The following is a 20,469-nucleotide window of genomic DNA, read 5'->3' as shown; positions in this document are numbered from 1 at the left end:
TTAGCTGAAAGTCTGGCTTAAGGAACTTGATTTTGCTTGACAGCTACCCCCATCAGGAGTGAAACTTGAGTCACAACTGTGTTCCCAGGCCTATCTGCCTTTTGCTGGCCACACTAAGGATATACCATCTCTCTGATAATTGAATTAAGGGGAGCCCCCTACAGAATACAGGAGCTCTGAACAATGTAACCCCCTTCACCCAGGCAGATGGTTTATGGCAGGAGTCGTAAATGGTCGTAAAAAGTGGCTTCCTCCTGAAGGAAAGGGGAGGAGCACTGCCTGTGAGAGCAAGCTGGCTTGGCAGAACTGGAAAAACCAGAAATTCAACCTTGTGCTGAGGGTAAACCACACCCCTTTGGAGCCAGAACATAACTTTAAAAAGATGGATCATTCATAGAGCGGACATGTGAAAATTTTATAAATGATACCATAATTCTTGTGATTTTTCTGCCCACAGTTTAAGAGGTTTTTAGAACCGGTGGTATGTTCAGTGGGGTTTTAGCGGAAAAGTGGATATTACTCTAAATGTATGCATGTTAAAAATCTGAAACTTCATCAATTAATGTCCCTACTCCCTGCGCACATGTATGTAAAGTGGGGTCAATGTCAGAAATGGCAAAATCAGTTAAAAAGTGAAATATGTGCCATTTCTGAATGCAAGCCCCCAGGAAGAGCAAAGTTTGGACAGGGTATATCTCCTGTGATATGTGATGTGTGCATGTAATTTTAAACCAATGTTTACCTGTGCAAATATGTCTTTTGTTATCAAATCTAGATTTGTGCGCAATTTGACTGGGGAGTGTCCTCTCTGCAAGCCATAAAATGACATCGCTCTGACTCACAGTTCCTTCCCCAATCAAATGAGAAATGGAAGTTTGACCAATTAGAAGCTGAGAGAGAGGTAGGGTCAGTGATGCTAGAACACACCCACATTCTAAACACATAAAAGCAGACAGACAGGACAGATAGGGACTTTCATTTCCATCTGCCGCTGGAAGCTCTGCCGGAAAAATCCATATTTACCTCCATCAAACCTCCAGAGAGACAAACTAGAGACTTCAAATCCATCAATCTCCAGAATCCAGAAGCAGTGCTGTACCCAGAGAGAGAGCAGAGCTGACCCAGACCCATGTTAGCAGTTCCAGAGACCAGACCGCTGTGCGGAGAGACCGTCCGTGGCGAGTGAAGAAAACCTGACCAGATCCGTGACGAGGCCCATTTAATTCAAGAATATAGTGTGAGTACCTAGAAAACTGTGCAGAACCAATCTCTTAGTTAAAATAATATAATTCAATCTATTTAATCTAAGTAGAACTGTCTCCTAACTGTCACCTGTCATTTGTAAAGCTGTCACTTGTCATTTTCTAGTTGCAAGCTGCACTTGTCTTTTTGAACTTTAAAATTTCAAATCTGAAAAACGACCTTTATTCAATCGCTCATATCTCCGCAACCGTTTGTGCTAGAGACTTGCAGTAACTTTCATCTGGAAGCTGAGATCCTAGGCTTTCATAGGACCCCAAAACGATAGTGATAGCACCTGTAGTTCCTCTGTAATAGCGCTCGGCGCATTCGCGAATTTTACCACGATTTGCAAATTTCTTCACGTGTAAAAAAATCCGCTGCTGCTTGCCTTCCATTTGCCAGAAATTCGTTTAACCTGCTAATCATTCCTGAATCATTGTAAGAGTGAGCCTGGACTAATATTAACTAGATACCACTCACCCTGAACCTCTACAGGGAATTAAAAGCAATTTAGCATACTTTTCCAGCACATATCAAAGCACTTTTGCCTGTGTTTTCAAACTTCTGTAGTTTAAGCTTGGGGGGGATTGAACTGAATTACATTGATTGCATTTCTGAGAACTGTGTGCTTTCCTCCCATTTCCTTGCATTGCATAAAAGGGGAGGTGAATTGCCAGAGAAAAGTGATTACATTGTTTTGTTGAAATCATATTGAGTATTTTCTATACAGCATTTCATTCATTCAACCTTGCATTTCCTTGAACCCTATAAAACATTCTCTTCCACATTATTCTTCTGTCCCTATTTACCAGTGTGCTATCTTATCCATTTCATGTCAACTCCTTAGTGATTATAAAGAAGTGTGCTAGTGCCAGATTCTCCGTTGTTAATCTTTATCATATCAGATTAAGTGTGATATTCAATTATTAATTTATTATAAAGTGTGATAGATATATATTGCTTTACTTCTCAAATAAACCTTTTAATTTGCAAAACAGAACTACTTCTTGGCTCAGTGGGGTCAGGAGGATTCCAAGAGAGGGGTGTTATATAGGGGTAGTCATCCAGAACGCATGAACTGGACATAAAGATATATCAATAAGGGTTTTCATTCAGTATTCTAGACTAGGCGTTGACTTGGCTGTAGTGCTGAATTGAATCCTCTTACAGCGGGACCAGGGTGGGACACTTTTTTTTTTTTACCCTCCTCACTCCGTTGAGGAGGTAATGATATGAATAGGGCGCGTCAGCAGCCCATTTTCTTTAAATGAGCCCGCCGCCGTGAGTGCATTCAATGACAATGAGGCGCCTGCCACGCTGCTGGCGTGGTGGGAGGCTAATAGCGCCTTTTGTCATTAAAGGGGATTGCGGCAGAGGGGCGCAATTTGAATGTGCCCACTGCCGCGGGCGCATTGAACAGCAAAAGCCCACCTGCCACGCATGCTCCCACTACCCCAGCTCGGGGGAGTCCTTGAAAGAGCCCTTTCAGGTGGGGTCAAATGGCATCACGTCTGGTGATGTCATCAGAGATCAAGGGTCGTGAGACGAGGGGTGGGACACTTTTTCTTGGGTGTCCGGGCCTATTTCTTGTCCCAGTCTGACCCTGCCACCAAGTCCCTCATATGCCTATTCACAGGACCGGCCTTAAGGGCAGCAGCGCCCTGGGTGAATTGGCACCTCCCCTCACCCCGTGCACCCCTGGTTAACAGGGGGTGGGGCGAAGGGGGGCGGGGCCAGGGTGGGCCACTTTTTTTTACCCTTCTTGCTCCAGTGAGGAGGTAATGATATTGATAGGGCGCGTCAGCAGCTCATTGTCTTTAAATGAGCCCGCCGCCGCGGGTGCATTCAATGACAATGAGGCACCTGCCATGCCTTCTGCCACCATGCCAGCTTGGGGGAGCCTTTGAAAGACTCTCCCGAGCTGGCAGGGTCGGGGGCTAATAGTGCCTTTTGTCATTAAAGGCGCCCGCTGCAGAGGGGCACAATTTAAATGTTCCCACCGCCGCGGGGGCATTCAACAGCAAAATCCCGGGATTTTGCTGTTGGGAGCCTTTCAAGGGCTCCCCCGAGCTCTCCCACTATGCCAGCTCGGGGGAGCCCTTGAAAGACTCCCCCGAGCTGACGTGACGGGGGCTAATGGCACCCTAGGGGGCGTGGCGCCCCGGGCAATCGCCCGGCTCGTCCCCCCTTAAGACCGGCTCTGGCTATTCACTTCTATGGGCTCTCACCCACCAAAAACAAAATCGGGTGTTTTCACCCCCTTTGTGACACATAAGGTTGGGAGCTTTGACAATGTCATCTCTTTAATAAATGTAAACAGCTTGATAACATATATGTTTAGTCAAACCATGTTTTCCAATAGATCCTTCTTTTTCCCGCTAGTTGGGTACGTGATACCTGATGTTCCCCTCAATACAGATTGCTGACAGCGCCACTAGCCACTGTGACAGCTCTCTAGGGTTCTATCTGGTGCTACGTGTTTGTCGGCAGGAAGGCGCTTCCGTATTCACGTCTCGTGTAACGTCAGCACGTTGTTTCCGTTCCTTCCCACGTTCCATTCATCCAAAATTCCCCCGTTCCAGCATTGCACGTGGGCAGCCTGGCTGACGTCCAACTGGGGACGTCGTTTCGGAAATGCTAGAATCCGATTGGCCGGTGGGCGTGGCCAGCGCGACCTATTTACTGTGACTTCTTGACAGAACCCGTTAGAAGTATCTGCGGGAATTGACACCTTGAGAGTTGCGACTTGCGCTTCCCCAGCAGCATGGACGGACCAGGTCAGTGCCAGAGCGCGGCGCCGCAGGGCAGCAGTCCCCTGCACGGCCCTTCCAGCCGTGCTTCAGTGTCCCTGCTAGCTCATGTGTGCGTTCGTTTATATGTTGCATTCAAGCAGGCTGTACTTTAACATTCAGCGATGCCTTAATGTGACCGTACCGGGCTATCTGTGTTTTTATTCGCAAATGACAACAATACTTATTTTACCTTTCTGGGAAATGATTGTTAGATATGTGTATATACATCATGATAGTAGTATCATTTACTTGAAAGCCCCGTTATTGCGCTATTATACAAGTTTGCGTGACTTTATGCCACTTGTGCAAATGACGTACAGTAATGAAAATGGGGCTTTCTGTTGAATGATAATTGTTGTATATCAGTTGGTCCTTGTTTTGTTCACGCGCAGACTTCATACAGTCAAAGTTATATATTGTCATCTTCTTGTATGCGGCACCCTGCGGGCATCCACGTGTGGTAGGATGTTTATGTTAGAAAGCTGGACAAGGTTCGGGGACCCATGGAACTGGGAGAATGAACGGGATGGAGGTGGATGCGCTGCAGGGCGCCGGGTCCTATATAAAAATAATACCCTGAAGCACATCGTGTGATACTTCAATAATACCATCATGTTTGTATATTGCTTCATTCCGGAATGTTCTCGTTTCCAAGCCTTGCCATAACTGTTCTTATTATTGCGCTGTTGAATAGTGCGCAGTCGGTGTATGCGCCTCGGGAGGGTGAATGGCTGATTGCAATCGACGCCTCTATAATTTCTCCGCGCTGTTCTATCTGGGCATTGATACTCCAGCACGGGGACCAGTTATACTTTCTGTGAGAATGCCTGCGCGCCGTTCCCTCGACGCTCTCTAACGTTCTCCTGCCAGGCGACCTATACCTGAGTGTGGCAACGCTGGGGCAGCTGTGGTCTGCATCGGCTCCATTGCAGCCATGCTGCGCCCGACTAAATGTAATTGAATGTGGCAGCCACGTTCCAGCGGTTCTCCGGTGTGCCAGCGTCATTCCAGCTGTGCCTTCCTTTAGCGATCTGAGACAGCGCTGTAAAGTATCCGTGCCATGCTGCCACGTGTGCCAGTCCAGCTGCAATGCACTGTTACGCCGCCACTCCCGTTGCACTTTGTGCAATGCGTCGGTCCTTTTCAACGATGCTGTACTAGTATCATTACAGATGACCTGCAATTTAACATGACAGTGGCACAAGAGTCACAAGAGCTGTGCTGAAATGCCCCAATGAGACCCCACTGTGTTTTTCTTCAAAGTGCCAGTTCCGCCGTGGCGTAATGCGGACGACACTTCAGCTTTAATTTGCCGGTGGCACTCGGGATATGCCCAGCCAGTTGAGCTTACCACTGCTCATGTTTACGGCACTTTCGCTCTCAGGTGGCAATGCGCTGACTCCGGGCCATCCAGTCTATGGGTACATTGTTCAGTGCCAGCCCGACTGTGCCTGGATGTGCCCATGCATTCCAGTAGGGCTTCAGTGTTACTCTGTGCATGGCTGGAGCTGGAGGGGCAATATATGGGTGACACCCCCATGCCCCCGTAAAGTTACCCAGGATCAATGCACAAAGTATTACATGTATTCTCTACAGTGCTCACGTCCTAAAAAGGGGGCGGGGGTGTCTGTGACGTAGGGAATGGGAAGTGGGGTCACTAGAAGTGAACAGATCCTAAAGTGAAACATGCACATTTCTTTCAGTTTGTGTTTCCAAACTGAAGACAGCGCACATGACAAATAAGCACTTGCCAAAAGAACAAATGCCCCTACAACATTGCTGGCTATGTATAAAAGGTGCACACCTTTTTTTAAAATTTATTTTTATATGGCTTTAAAAAAAAACCTTTACAAATTTAAACGATCAAATTTTAAACATAAGATCACAGAATACAAAAAAGAGAACAAAACATTTACAGGTTAAATTTCCAAGAATTAAAATGAGAAAATCACACCTTTTATGTTCTCCTATATCATTATTACTGGCTATAAAAGGTACACAATTTTATGTTCTCCTATATCAGTATTGGCTATAAAAGGTGTATATATTTTATGGTCTACTGGCTAAAAAAAGGGGCACATCTTTTATGTTTTCCCATTGCATTATTGCTGGGTATAAAGTGTGCATACCTTTTATGTTCTCCTATATCAGTATTGACTATAAAAGGTGTACATCTTTTATGTGTACGAATCTGTAACACAACATGCCCTGCAGCAGAATGTACATTTAAAACATTTAACATTTAACAGAAGTGTGTGCCCTGGTGGCGAAGTATGTGGCCCCCGATCCCCAGGAACCTGAGCTCAAATCCCTGTCATGGCACTGTATAAAGGCGGACGTTTCTTATTACTTGAAAGCGCACAGGTGGGCAGCTTCCGCTCTCTGATAAAAGTGGGTGGACACCGCCCACCCGTGTGCTCCCTCGACTTGCCCTGATGCTTTTCTAAATGAAGGGCCTGCTTGCTGGATGAAGCATGAGCACAGGTACCACATCGAATAATAAAATACCTAATCGACTCGTGCAGTGCACGCGTGAATTGCACGCACTGGCAGCTGCGTGAATGCATTGTCGGGTTGGTTACTGTAGGACCAGCATCATGCCAGCTCGATCCGAGCAGTCGCATTGTGCCACTGCCATAGAACGCGGGTTGCTGAGCTTGGCGTCTCACGTGCAAGGTCGGCGCCCAGTGATATCAGCAGATGTCTATCGCGAAACCCGTGCGCCTGACTCAGTGCCACGGGGGGGCCGGGGGAGAAGAATTCCCCCTGATAACTGGTGCGACGTGCCCTCTGCCTGATCCCAGTCTTGGTTTAGAGAACTTGCCACTAACTTCGAGACGCGACTTGCATTGACAGGCAATGGCAGATCACGAGGAGCGTCTGCTTTCTCCTGTGATAAAAATGAATTTCAAACGCACCTGACCACTGCACGCGTTATCACTCTAACATCTCTTAATGTTTTCTGCGAATTGTGCATGGGCATTAGCGTTTGAAGCTACACTGTGAGCACACAGCTCTCTGGAACGGTTGTTCAGAGTTTGTTTATGTAACTTCGGAGCTCCTAGTCCACCGGATTCCAGTTTCGTACCCCCATTTAAGCATGGCCCTTATAGCGAGTAGCATTTTAAAGGATATAGCAGCTGCGGTAAAACGAGATGGCGTTATTTGAGCAGGATCACACATTGTTATTATGTGCGAACCAGTGATTTTTGAAGCCTGCCCTTCCATCATACTAGTCTCCAGTCCACCATCCAACCTCCGTGTCTGTCAAGAATATCACAGATTTGGCTAATAATAACAAGTGGCACAGCGGCCATTGAGCAGGTAGGGCTCTATATCCCGCCCCCCTCGAAATCTTTAGGTTAAGTTGACTTGACCCGGATGACCAACGTAGCCAGGACAGGACCCGAACAATAAACGGTGCCTTTAGCTGACCAGGTAACAAAGGCCCAGCAATTGCTAGTGCAAAGTGTTTCCTTGTTAGCACCTGCATTCATATGTATTCATTTTTAGGCAACCGAAATCGTGATGGGGTGTTGGTACGTGCATGTCAGTGGATTGTTTGGAAGGGTGGGGAGGGGCAGGGGACAGCTTATCATCATAGCAGTCCTTAAGCGCTGGTTTCAGACGTGAAGGGGAGAGATCACTGCTTCTAATGAAGCTTCACCACCAACATAGTTTTCATAGAACGTGTAAAGAAGTTATATGCCCCCACGCAAATAAGTTTGCCTCTCCCCACAGTCTCTGGAGATAGTCCCTCTCCCAACATTTAAAATGTTATCACCCCACCACCCCCATCGAAATGTTAGCCTGGTTGCACACCTGCTAATAATAGCTGTCTGTTTGCGCTATAGAAAAGACAGTATTTGATCTAGAGTCTGGCTTTTGGTCGGTGGAGTTCAGGAACCTCTGTACTGGTTGGTCCTATTAAGTCCTTTCTCGCTCTCTGCAGCCAGGGTGGTTGGCAGACACAGGAAGCGTGATTCGATCACTCCATCGGTTGTCTGAGGAAGCCTCCATGTAAGGGAAGCTTTAGCCTCAAGTGACTGAAGCCATTTTCTTTGTGCACGTTTGCATGTTTCCGAAACTGCCTAGGAATCTCACTGTTCCTTAAACACAACACAATGTCAGCGGGTTGGTCAGGGTGTTCGGTGCCTCACACAGCTGGCAATGCTGGGGTCCTCTGCTATAGTGATCTGAAACTCCAACACTTAGGGACCGATTCATGAAATATATTGCACTGCCCACACAACCCTGATTCATGGAACTGTGCAAAGTGTTTCTTTGCAGTGCAACGTGTTTTTTTGCTGTATGAAGTGACTTTGCACTGCAAAAATACACTTTGCACAGTTCCATGAATCAGGGTTTGTGTCGGCAGTGCGATGCCACTTTTCAGCAGTGCAAAGTCACTTTTCACTGTGCAAAAAAATCTATGAATCGAGCCCTTAATCACCCCCACGGCCACTGTTTCAAGGTTCACAACCTGTTAACATCAGATAGGTGGTCCCTCTTCTCACCTACCGCCCCACCATAACACCTACCTCCACTCTGGTACTCAATCTACATGAATACTGCCATCACCTGCTCTTGGGCCCCCTCTTTCCCGCACTTGATAACAATCCCAACTTTCCCAGTCATACTCTGTATAATCTCCAGTCATAAATCCCCTCCATGAAGGCTGGTTCTTTGCACAACCGGTTCCTTTACACACACTTGCTGCTATTCTTTAACAGTATTCATCAACCTTCGCTCCCACCTGGCTCCTTCTGGCTCCCACCACTCTCCTCCTCGCTTCCTTTGTTGCACCGTCCTGCCCACTCTGTCCACCCGTATCCACCTAGTGCACCCTCTCATTTTCACTCATTTTCACTGCCTCCCACCACCGGGACTTCCTACCTCCTCATATCAAAGCACCACTAACATGCCCGCATGCAAGTCGTGCCTGTAGACTCCACCGCCTATACCTGCAAGGAGCCCCAACACTATCTTTATGTGTGCACCCGTTTAAATCCCTTCTCCCTGACCTCCACTTTATGAATTCTGACATCTGCCTGTTCTGCTGTCTTCTACCCCCTGCTAATAAGCCACCCAGCAACTATAATCTCCCGGTTCATTGTCCAATGATAACAAATTAAATTGCAAGACACCTCCTCACAGAATGCCTTAAAGTCCTTTTTACTGTATGAAGTGACTTTGCACGGCAAAAATACACTTTGCATAGTTCCATGAATCAGGGTTTGTGTGGGCAGTGCAATGCCACTTTTCAGCAGTGCAAAGTCACTCTATGGATCTCTGTATCATTTGCCAGGCACCTTCTCTCAGGAATTGCCATGGCCAATCTATGGATCAGTTTCCATCCCTAATTAACTCTTGTGCGTGTGACAACAGTGCCCATTCCTAAATACCTCTTGTGACATCAGTGACCACTCCTCATATAGCTTACATGACACCAGTTTGCATTCCTGATAACCTCTTGTGAGTGTGACACCAGTGCTATTCCACATGACCTCTTGTGAGTGTGATATCAGTGTTCTTTCCTAGTTTACCTCTTGTGATATCAGTGACCACTCCTCATATAGCTTATGTGACACCAGTTTCCATTCCGAATGACCTCTTGTAAGTGTGACACCGGTGCTATTCCTAATTACCTCTTGGGATTGTGACATCAGTGTTCATTCCTTGTTTACCTCTTGTGACATCAGTGACCACTCGTCATATGTAGCTTATGTGACACCAGTTTCCATTCCTAATGACCTTTTGTGAGTGTGACACCAGTGCTATTCCTAATTACCTCTTGTGAGTGTGACATCAGTGTTCATTCCTTGTTACCTCTCATGGCATCTGTTCCCATTTCTTATTCTCTCTTGTGGAATCAGCTACATTTGCAAACGTTCTTCTTATGACAGTGATGGCCATTCTGCATTTGCCTCTTAGAACTTCAGTGCTATTCCCCTCTTGTGACATCAGTGTCCATTCCCATGTTCCTCTTGTTACGATTCTCATTTCATCTTTCTCTTGTGACATTTGTTCCCATTTTTGTTTGACCTTTTATGACATGAATTTCCATTCCCCCTCTTGTGACATCAGTTACCATTCCTCCCCTTTCACAGTAGTGGCCATTCTCCACATCCCTCTCCTTGTGATTTCTAGCATCAAAAGGCCAGCCATATGCTTTACAAGACCAAGATACAATGTATTTTTAAATGTTAATGTTGTTTTTTAAAGCGCAAAATAAAAAGCTGATTCAAACGCCTCAGTGGGGGGAGAAAAGGGTTGGATGATGGTTTCCGTTGTGGAGGAGAAGGGTAGTACGCTATGACTTCTTTCCTCTCTAACCGACCCTCCCAGGTCCAACTGGGGTCCTTCCTCTCTGACATCTTTTTCTCCACCTGTGGTGTCCCCCAGGGATCTAACCTCTCTCCCTGGCTTTTCAACCAATACCTGGCACTCCTTGCCCACTGCATCGCTGCCCTCTGTCCCAACTTTCAGTGCTATGCGGATGATACCCAGCTCATTTTCAGGCTACCCTCGGCCTCATCCTCTCCTTCCCTCATCTCTGACTGTCTTCCATCCAGGAGTGGTGTGCTGCCAACGACCTCTGCCTTAATGCCAGCAAGACTGAGATTCTACTCATCGGCACACCCACTCCCTCCTTCCCTGCAGCTCTCTGGCTGGCCTCTCTTGGCCATCTTCCTACTCCCACCTGCAAGGCTAAAAACCTCGGGGTCATCTCCAACTCTGCTCTCTCCTTCTCCCCTCACATCTCTGACGTCTCTAAGAAGTCACACTACCAGCTGCACCTCATCAGAGGTATTTTCCCTTTCCTCTCCTTCCCCCAGAAGCTCACTGTCTCCAGAGCCTTGGTCCTCTCTAAACTGGACTATTGTAACAGCCTCTATCTAAATATGCCTGCCCCTACTCTCCGCCCTCTGCAACATATCCAGAACAGGACTGCGAGACTTGTCCTTGATCTCAAGCCCAGGGATCGTATCTCTCCAGGACTGAAATCTCTGCACTGGCTCCCAGTGGCTGCGAGGATTAAGTTCAAAACCCTCTGCATTGCACACAAGGCCTTCTGGGGCCTAGGGCCACAATACCTTCAACTCGCACTTCCTAAATATCTTCCTTCTCGAGCTCTTAGCTCATCTGCCTCCAACTCCATCACTGTCAGTCGCTTCTCCAAGCAACGAGTTGCTGGCAGATTACTCTCGTCGGCTGGGGCCTCTCTCTGGAACAGCCTTCCTGCCTCCCTGAAACTTGAGGAGAACCATCTCCGGTTCCGGAAGCACCTCAAAACCTTCCTCTTTGCCTCTGCTTTCTCTCCCCCTCTCCCCTGCTGATTTCCTGACTGAAACTGCTCGGGTTACCTGTCCACCCTTTCTGATCTCTGGCTCAAGCCCCATCAATTTCCTACTTGCACTGCCTCCCTGGCAACCCTTGCACCTGGGGACAGTTGTTCTGTATCCCTACAGTCCCCCTACCAGCATTTTGTCTGCACTTACTTGCCACTTGATGGCCGTTCATTTATTTTTTTCTTATTTATTCCACTTTTCCCATGTACTGCACTTTCTCCGCTCCCTTCCCCCACACACTTTTCCTTTTCCCCCCTTCCCATGCACTTGCGCGATCTGAATGACACTTGGCCTAGTAGGATCGTTGTCTGTCCTCCCTTTGTATCCCCCTTGCCTCGTCGCGCCTTGAAACACTTGTGTATAGGTGCGTTATAAATACCATATCATATCATATCATATCATATCATATCATATCATATATCATACAGTCGATTGTGAGCACAAGTACATCAACACTGTGCATTAGCAATGACATACATACAAAATAACAGTAGGGAGGGGGGCGCAAGCTTGTTGCATTGAGATCTGTCCAGGGTCTTATAGATGTTAGGCACCTGAGGAATGGCGCGCAGCCCATCCGGTGGCGGAAAACATGAGCAAGAACTTCCAGTGTGGCAGTCGTGTTCCACCAGCCACTTGAGCCCCTCCCCCGGGTGCTGCCATGCCTTTAGACTTGGGATGCAAATACCTGTCTCCACCAGGTCGTGTTATGGAGATATGCATTCACATAACGGCCCTTGACCCCTCACCAGGCTCAGGGTGGCAGGCTGTTCCTCTCCCTGTACCCCCCCGAACCAGGGGTGGTAGTTATAGTCATACTACTGGATAATAAGTGCTAATGTAGCGAGAAACCTGGACAGCGACAGGTGATATGCCAGTTGGTGACCATCATTTCGTCATTTGTATTATAGCACCTTTCACCATGGATATGGTCCCAACGCGCTGTCGGTTGAAAGCCCTGAGAGGGTTCGATGTCCAAAGTATGGGAATGTGAGGAGGTGCAAGTATGCCGGTGTGCATGACGCCCTTTAAAGGTTATGAGGGATTTGCCAATCCCTGTTAACCACCAATGTCTATTTGGCATGTGTATGAGTGGAGAGAGGTACAAAAGGGAAATAAGCTGGAGGGGGAGGTGTGTAAGAGGATAGTCAGTTATGTGTGTAGCTACAGTTCGATTTTTTTTTTGTCGCGAAAGGTAGCTGCATTCATATGGCAGAAATGTTGTGCAAAGTGTCATTCAAGTTGTATGTGAAAGCAGATGCGTGCGGGAGTGTGGCCGCTCCTTTGGCTAATTGCAAACGCGCGGAGTGTGGCAGGAAAAATGCATTGGGTATAATCAAATGAAAGCTAGGAATTGGTACATTCGGCAGCATTCTAAATTATGGTGGATGTATTCTGAAACAGTTACGTTCCACTATAGGTTGTAAACCTATGTTTGAAATATTTGTCTATGATCGCCTTTCAAACGTTCTAGATTGGGATTAAATCATACCTAAGTCTAGAGGGCACCACAGGGGGCTCAGAGGAAGAAAGATAAGTTCTTTAGATAACACAGAGGGGTCTAAGGTGGGGCAAAACCCTGATTATGAAATGTCAGGGAAAGCTTCCTTAAACATGTGGATTTTTACGGCATGCTTGAATATAGAGTAGTTCTTTTTCAGTATTACTCTACGTCAGTACACACTCCTTGTCACCTCTTGTGGCATATGTATCTCGCATGATGCTTTGCAGCAGAGTCTGAGAACTGCCACCTCAGCAACCATCAACACCACATTGTATGTGGACAACATACTCTCTTCCTCCATACTCAAGACCCTTCTTAGTGAAGCACTCCTCCCTTAACTGACAATCATCAACAGCTCCCTAACTCAAGAAACCACCACTGAACAGTGATGACCTCACAAACGAGTCCCCATTATCCATCTTACCTAAGTAGGTAAGATTCTTGAGAAAGCAGTAGCCACGCAAATCCTTCAACAAATCAAATCCAACAACCTCTTTCAGTTGTACGAATCGGGTTTTAAACACAGATGCAGCACAAAAACGGCTACCATTAAGTTGATCAACAATGCCCTTAAAATCCTTGATGATGGCCATCCTTGCCTCCTTGTTCTCCTTGACCTCTCAGCAGGATTTGACACAGGAGACCAACAGACACTCACCGACAATCTATATTGCCACACAGGGATCCTCCTCAGCTGGTTCAATTCCTACCCTGATAAATGCTACCAGTTTGTGCAAATGGATTCCTCCATATAACCTGCTCTATCCATCATCTGAGTCCCATAAGGATTTATCCTTCGCACTGTATTCTTCACTTTTTACATGGAACTGGTTGGGACCCTCCTTCCTCCACACAACAGCCACATCCACCAATACATAGATGACACACAGCTCTACTGCAAGCTATCCTCCATCAAATACATCCACAGGCTCAGCCCTGCCTCTCATCGATCCGTTCATGGATGTCTAGCGTTTACATGATGCTCAACCCCTCCAAGATTGAATACCTCTCCCTGACCAAAAACACCTAGCACTCTGACATCCTGACCTGTCTCTCTGCTATGCATCTCGAGGGATTCACACTGCAGCTGGCCACCTGTGCCAAGCCCCTTGGGATCGACATTGACAGACACCTCTCCTTCAAAAATCACATAGCAAGCAAGACACAAACAGCTTGGTACCAACTTTCTCTCCCATGCGGAAAATCAAGCCCTTCATCCCAGAAAACAATTTTAGATTTGCTGTCCAATCTTTGATCCTATCCCACCTGGGTGGTGACAATGCCCTTTTGGAAGATCTTCCTGCAACTTCCCTGGCACCTCTGAGGTGTGTCCTGCATGCTGCAGCATGGCTCATCAAAGGACTCTGCAAATTCGACGACATTACCCTGACCCTCATGGAACTGCACTGGCTCCCGCTCCAAGCACTTATCATCCTTAAAACCTGCTGCATCATCTACAAAGCTCTCACCTTGAAGCCTCCAAGCTACCTCACTGAGAATCTCAGCAACTCTGGAGGCCTGTGATGCACCAGAACAAAAATATAATCGAAAACAAACAAATAAAAGCAAAAAACGAATAGAGCTAATTGCAAAATTTGCAAGAGAAACGTCTGGGTTCTCGCTAGAAGGAATTATAATCCTATATAAGCAATGCTTCAGCCTGATGATTTTATACGAGCTAGAGGCTTTAGAAATGGAAAAACATGACTGGTTAGACGTACTAGAAGGTCTGTTCTGGAGAAGGCTTCTCAAATTGAGTCCAAGCACACCAATACAATACATCCGCCTCGAACTAGGTCTAACATCTTTAAAAAGTATGATATGGATAAAGACTGGAGTCCTGCATCTAAAAATACATTAATCCCCGCAATGTAAACTGCTGGATTTATTAGATGATAGAACCAGAAGGAATGATGCATTCGAAAACATATACGATAATATTATTAATAATATCCAATGGCATCCATTGTATTATAAAAAAACTGCATATGCAATACTGAAACAGATATATACCAATAAGATTAAATCTTGGGACTGGACTAAAAACTATGAACACCTAGAACAACTAAAGAACTATACTTTTGTATCTGGGATTGTACATAAATATCTACAAGCAGAAACGTATCTAAAAAGATGTCCAAACCCTGCAGTCAGACAATTCCGACTAAGGATGAGAACAAACCAAATTCCTCTACTAACAATGATGGGGGCACAACAAAAAATCCCGCGCGAGGAAAGAACATATAGAATATGTAAAAAAACCTAACAATTTGGAATCTCCTCAACATGTTCTGCTACAGTGTCCTGAAATTTAGGACATTTGGTACACAATTACGATTACATTAAAAGTGATGCCTTTTGGATATACTGTCTGAATACTGATCTGGAGACAGTCCATATAAGTTTATATCAACTGAGGAAGTGTATCAAAAATAAGCTTGAAAATGAGAAGTTGGACAATAACCCGATGATTAAAGAACATTCATTAGTTATGTTAAGAGCAAAGCACAACGGCCACTTTATGTAAAGACTATAGAATTATAATACTAGAGCTCTGTAATTGACACAACCAATGATGATCTTTTAGCAATACTATGTAAGAATGAAAAGTGATCTTAGTGACAAAGATTTTAGAATGCACATTATACTAATGCAATGTAGGATATAATGTGTACAATTTTATGTAATTATTGTAACTTTTAGTCCTTATGTAAACATTTGCAATTTTGTAATTTTATGTAATTTTAACAAAAATGTGTAAAGTTCTTCTTTTAAAACTAAACAAATAAATGAAATAAATAAGATGCACCTGAACTAATGGCATACATGAACTCAGTCGGCGCAAGAAGGAAAGAACCAGGCGACAAACCTTCTCTGTCTATGCCCCAAGCTTCTGAAACCTCCTCCCTGTCCACATCAAACTCCCCCCCGCCCCTCGCTTCTAAAGTTCAGGAAGGAACTGAACACCCTCCTCTTCAAGGAAGGGCTCCTCCCTAACACCTAGGTCTGCGCCCTCTCCACTCCCACCCTACCTGAGACTGTGCATCTGACACCCACTGCTTCCTCCACTGGTTGCTTGTAGATCCTTTGTTGACAAATGGCCCACTTTCTGCCACCCCTGTCCTAAGATCCCCACTCCTTAGTTTCTTTGCTCCCCTCATCATGTTCTTCCCCTTATGATTGTAAAGTGCTCCAATGCATGTCGATATTTGGTCCATGCTCAATAAATACCCTAAAATATAATAATAAAAATAACAATATCAATAATAATAATAATAATAATAATTAGTGTGGGCAAGAGTGCACCTAATTCATATTAGTCATAACTCTATCATGGCCATTTTGAGTTGAAATATGGAAAATTCCGGTCAGGCAGAAGGCTTGTGAGTCCCAATATACCCTCTGTCTCAGTGAAACGCCACAGCACCCTGGGCATATTAGGGCAGACAGTGCTGACAAACATCGCAATTCAAATGACATTATGGGTTATTACAAGTCTGGCAGTCCCGGAAAAATAGCAGAGGAAAAAATGCTGGTAATACTGGCTCTGGCATTTTTACTGGACTGGCACACTTCGAGCTTGCTGGTGGGGGCTACTGATCTACCGGCAGGCTTGACCTGCCGGTAGATCAGGCCCCTACCAGCAAAGAAATGCTGCAATTACGCCGGTAATTGCGGGAATCCCATCCCATTGAGTCCTATGGGCCTTCATTGGAATGGGAACTTACTGGCACTCCGCCGCCTGTTCCCCGCCTGTTATATCCAGGTAATAATGGGATATTGGGCGGCAGAGATGGTAAGTGCAGTTTGCCAGTATCCCGCCAGTAATACCGGCGGGAAAACGACAAACTCGTAATTACTGCCAAAGTCCTGAAGAAGCACATCATTTGCTGCCTGAAATACATGTTGATTGAAATTAATTAACTAAATCTTGAAATAAGTTACTTATTAAATGATGGACCCATTTGCTCAATACATTGATCACACATTTTGAATTAACGAAAGTCCATACGTGGAAACTTTTATTCAGCAACTTGCAGACAGCTGGCCATATTTCGTACATGCAGGTGCTTTGAACTGAATTTTCTAAATTGAAGATTTCACTTTAGGAGAAGGTGTGGTTGAGTGCCTGGTTTGAGGGATAACAGCTGTTTTTTACATAGTCATTCCACTGGAGAAGTGTTGTGAATTAGTGCTGTTAATATCTGTGGAAAATGTATATGTGTTGTGTATTTGTGTGGATCATACTGAAAACAGAAAGAAAGGAAAAGAACAATAGAAGAGAACTCCAGTGCATGCGTTGGGCAGGGGTGAAAAGAATCCAAAGAGGATTTACCTGATCTGGGGTGAGGGAGGTGGACACGCTTGCTTGGGCCGGGGCCAGAAAACAGGGGCAACATAACATTTGGTGAATAATCTTTACTCGTAATAATTCATGCAGATATCAAACTGATGTGGGCCTACTTAGATGCTGACCACCCTTCAAAATAGAAGTGAATCGTCCTTTTAGCCCATAATTAGACCTTGCATATCAAGGTATCTAAGCGCTTCATGTGAACTCAGAGGGCTTCAATCTTCCCCCCATTCCAACCATGTGGTATCTGAGCTGCAACGATACCCACCTATGAAGGGAGCGTGGCATACTAATAGTCTTTGCTGGCACTAAATGCACATATTAGAAAAAGATCAAATGGAAACAGGCAAAAACTAGACAGCCAAAGAGTAAAGAAATATTGAGATGCTAACTGTTAGGCAAGATTTTATGCAGTAACCCTGTGGGAGACTGCACCAGTATTGTCCTCTTGGTATTGGGCAGCCCACCTATTAGTACATGTCTGTACTACACAAGTTGGTAGAATGACTGAGCAGCCACACTTATCTCAAGAGGGGTAAATGTGAGCTGTATATCTGTAGCATTGGAATCCACATACAAGTGTCCAAATAACACTCACACTCAAGGTTTTCTAGTGAAATAATTATTTATTTTTCTGTCAGTTTTAAATAAGCATTCTTTAAAAAGGGCAATGCGCAACAATAAAAATACACGTCATAACATGTTCTCAGAATCAGGATAAGCAAGTAGATACTCTTTTGAGAAGCTTCATACACTCTTCCTACACCCTGCGCTGACTTCAATTACTAGGACAGCATTGGCATTTATATATCACTGTTTGCACTTGGTAAAATTCTGAGGTTGTGGAAAAGGAAAAGGTTAGGGAAGGAAAAGAGGTTTCTCAGAGCATGTGAGCACCTTTCAATCTCCAAATGAAGTCTAGATAAAACCTTTCCCAGCAATACTAGTTAAACTAATGTACCACCTATGAGGGACAGTTAGAATCAAAGTCAATGAGTCAGAAGAGTCTGCAGGGAGCCAGGACAGCAAAAGTCAATTTGAACAATGTCTATGCAGCGGAAGCACTTCTTAGATAACAAACAAGTCTTGCACAAAATTAGAGAGTTGGTAGAAAATCACTGTTGGGCCACAAGCTGTTAGGCTTGTGAAAGTCAGAGCTGAGATCAACTCTTCAGAAAGCAGCTACAGCAAGTCTCCAGTGAGATAATGCAAGCTACAGACAAAAGAGGTAAGTACCCCTTAGTCAACACAGTACCTTAGGTTAGAAGAAGAGTATCTGGCTGGTTTCTGTTCTCGTTGCAGTGTTGCAGATCCTGGGTTCCTGGGTCTCAGTCGTGGGGACAAGAGGGAGGACATCTGGGAGGACTCTTGCACTGTAGCTCGAAGGTCGTCGGTGGCTACAGGCTGTTTTCAGTTCAGTGGGACTTTGCACTCTGGTGTGGTGACTCAAGCTTGGGGGCTGAGGAGGGTCCTCAGGATCTTCCTAGAGCTTCAGTCCGGCTGAAAGATGTTTCACTTGACTATGGATTTTTCAACCCCTGGCACCTGGTTCCAGCAGCAGCAAAGAAGTACAGCCAGTTGGGGAAGGTATTCAAGAAAAGCTTGTCTTGGGGTTAGTTGGTCCCACCAACCCAAGGGAAGAAGTCGTCCTTTCCGGAGCTTCTGTAGTCGATTCGGAAAAGCACTTTCAGCACAGCAGCAGGGCTTTGCAGGCAGTTCAGCGGGCCAGGGGGATGCAGCAAGCTTCTCTTCACGATTCCTTTGACGGATGTTTCGTCCAGTGGTTGACTCTGTCTTCATTTGATGAAGCCTCGCCTTTTATGCAGGTTTCTCCCATTCATGCACAGCCTAGCTGTCACTCTCAGAGCAGGCTGGCTGTCCAACCAGCCAATCACGACTGGGTGCATTCAAGTTACCAAGAAGACTAAGGACAGGGAGTTTCGGGCACCTCCCTCGCTTCTTTCCCTGCCGACACACTGGAGCCAGAGGTGGGTTTAGGTACCAAAGCCTGCCAAAGGCAAAATTAACAAAAGAATTAAACCCAAGAACGACCTCACTAACAAGAAATGGCAAAAAAAGAAGACCAGGCTGTTTTGACACAATGGTCACCCACGGGTGCTGTACTGCAGCTGAGGCTTCCGCCAGTGGTAGAAAAGCACAATGGTAGGAAAATAAAATCACTGCCACGAGCAGTTTAAAGTTGTGAGGGTAACATAACATTTTTTACATGAGTAAGTAGAAAAGGGGCTACTAAGTAACCTCCCAGCACTCCACATGAGATGGGGTGTGCTGGACCTACATAGAGAAAAGATAAGTAAAGTCAATTTCACTTTACTACTCTTGGGAACAGTAGTTTACTCAAGAGAAGGTATATAAACCTTAAGAGAAATCTAAAGGATTTCTCTGTGACACTGCACTGAAGGTGCTGTGTGTCACCACCATACAAAAAGTAGATGCCTATGGAGTTTGTCAGACTCCAATAACAAAGAAAATACAGAATCCAAATCAGATCAAAATACATGAGAGAGTGAGAAAAGGTCTTGCTCACTCCAGGATAAAAATTAAAAAGTCCTAAATTCCAGCAAAAGAGCTGGGGGTCTGTAAGGTTGAAGGGAATTAGCACAGAAATGAGAATTCTCCCTAACACTAACAATGAAGAGAAAGGGGGGTGGAATGAAGCAGACTTTAATGCATGCCAAGTAGGACCGTTTTTCTTAGTATCCACTGCATGGCTCTGCCACACCCGCCACAGCCTTATCAGAGCTGGTTTAACGGTTGCTTCTGACTCCACCCAAAGACTGCACATTTCTCATTCACATATCTCCTCCAAGCAGGCGTTGGTGCTACGCTGAAATCATAACCAGTGTGTTGTGAAACTTAGTCTTTGAAAACCATTTCTCCCGGGCATGGCTATCTGGCTACAGTCTGCTTTCGGGCACTCCATTGAAGTTGGTTCGGATTCTAGTGCTGGAGGTGGAGCTTCTGAACTCTATTAAGGCATTGGGAGAAAACCTATTGTTAGTGAGATTTGTTCACTGGTGAAGGGAGTAATAAAATCTATTCTGAAGATTTGTATTTGTATTTATTTTAATTTATATAGTGCCTTAATCCAAAGCGCTTTACAAGAGGAACATGTGAATACAACAAGCAATAGTTATCAATGAATCTAAACCAGAAAATGGTACAACGAACAATTTACATTTATGATGAGGGTAAGTATTAATA

At 45.4% G+C, this 20,469-nt stretch overlaps 1 protein-coding gene across 1 annotated transcript in view; it reads left to right on the top strand.

Moving 5' to 3' along the window:
- Positions 1-3,906: 3,906 nt before the first annotated feature.
- The window catches only part of LOC138570087 (regulator of cell cycle RGCC-like), a 75,524-nt gene continuing 58,961 nt past the window's right edge, over positions 3,907-20,469 (top strand). The window contains exon 1 of the mRNA XM_069648680.1: positions 3,907-4,019. Coding sequence (XP_069504781.1) covers positions 4,007-4,019 — 13 coding nt within the window. The 5' untranslated portion in view covers positions 3,907-4,006. The remainder of the gene's footprint in view (positions 4,020-20,469) is intronic.

The sequence above is a fragment of the Ambystoma mexicanum genome, chromosome 2q (assembly GCF_040938575.1).
Source record: "Ambystoma mexicanum isolate Mex_15411 chromosome 2q, UKY_AmexF1_1, whole genome shotgun sequence".
NCBI lineage: Eukaryota > Metazoa > Chordata > Amphibia > Caudata > Ambystomatidae > Ambystoma > Ambystoma mexicanum.
This window is presented reverse-complemented; position numbering and strand designations above follow the sequence as displayed.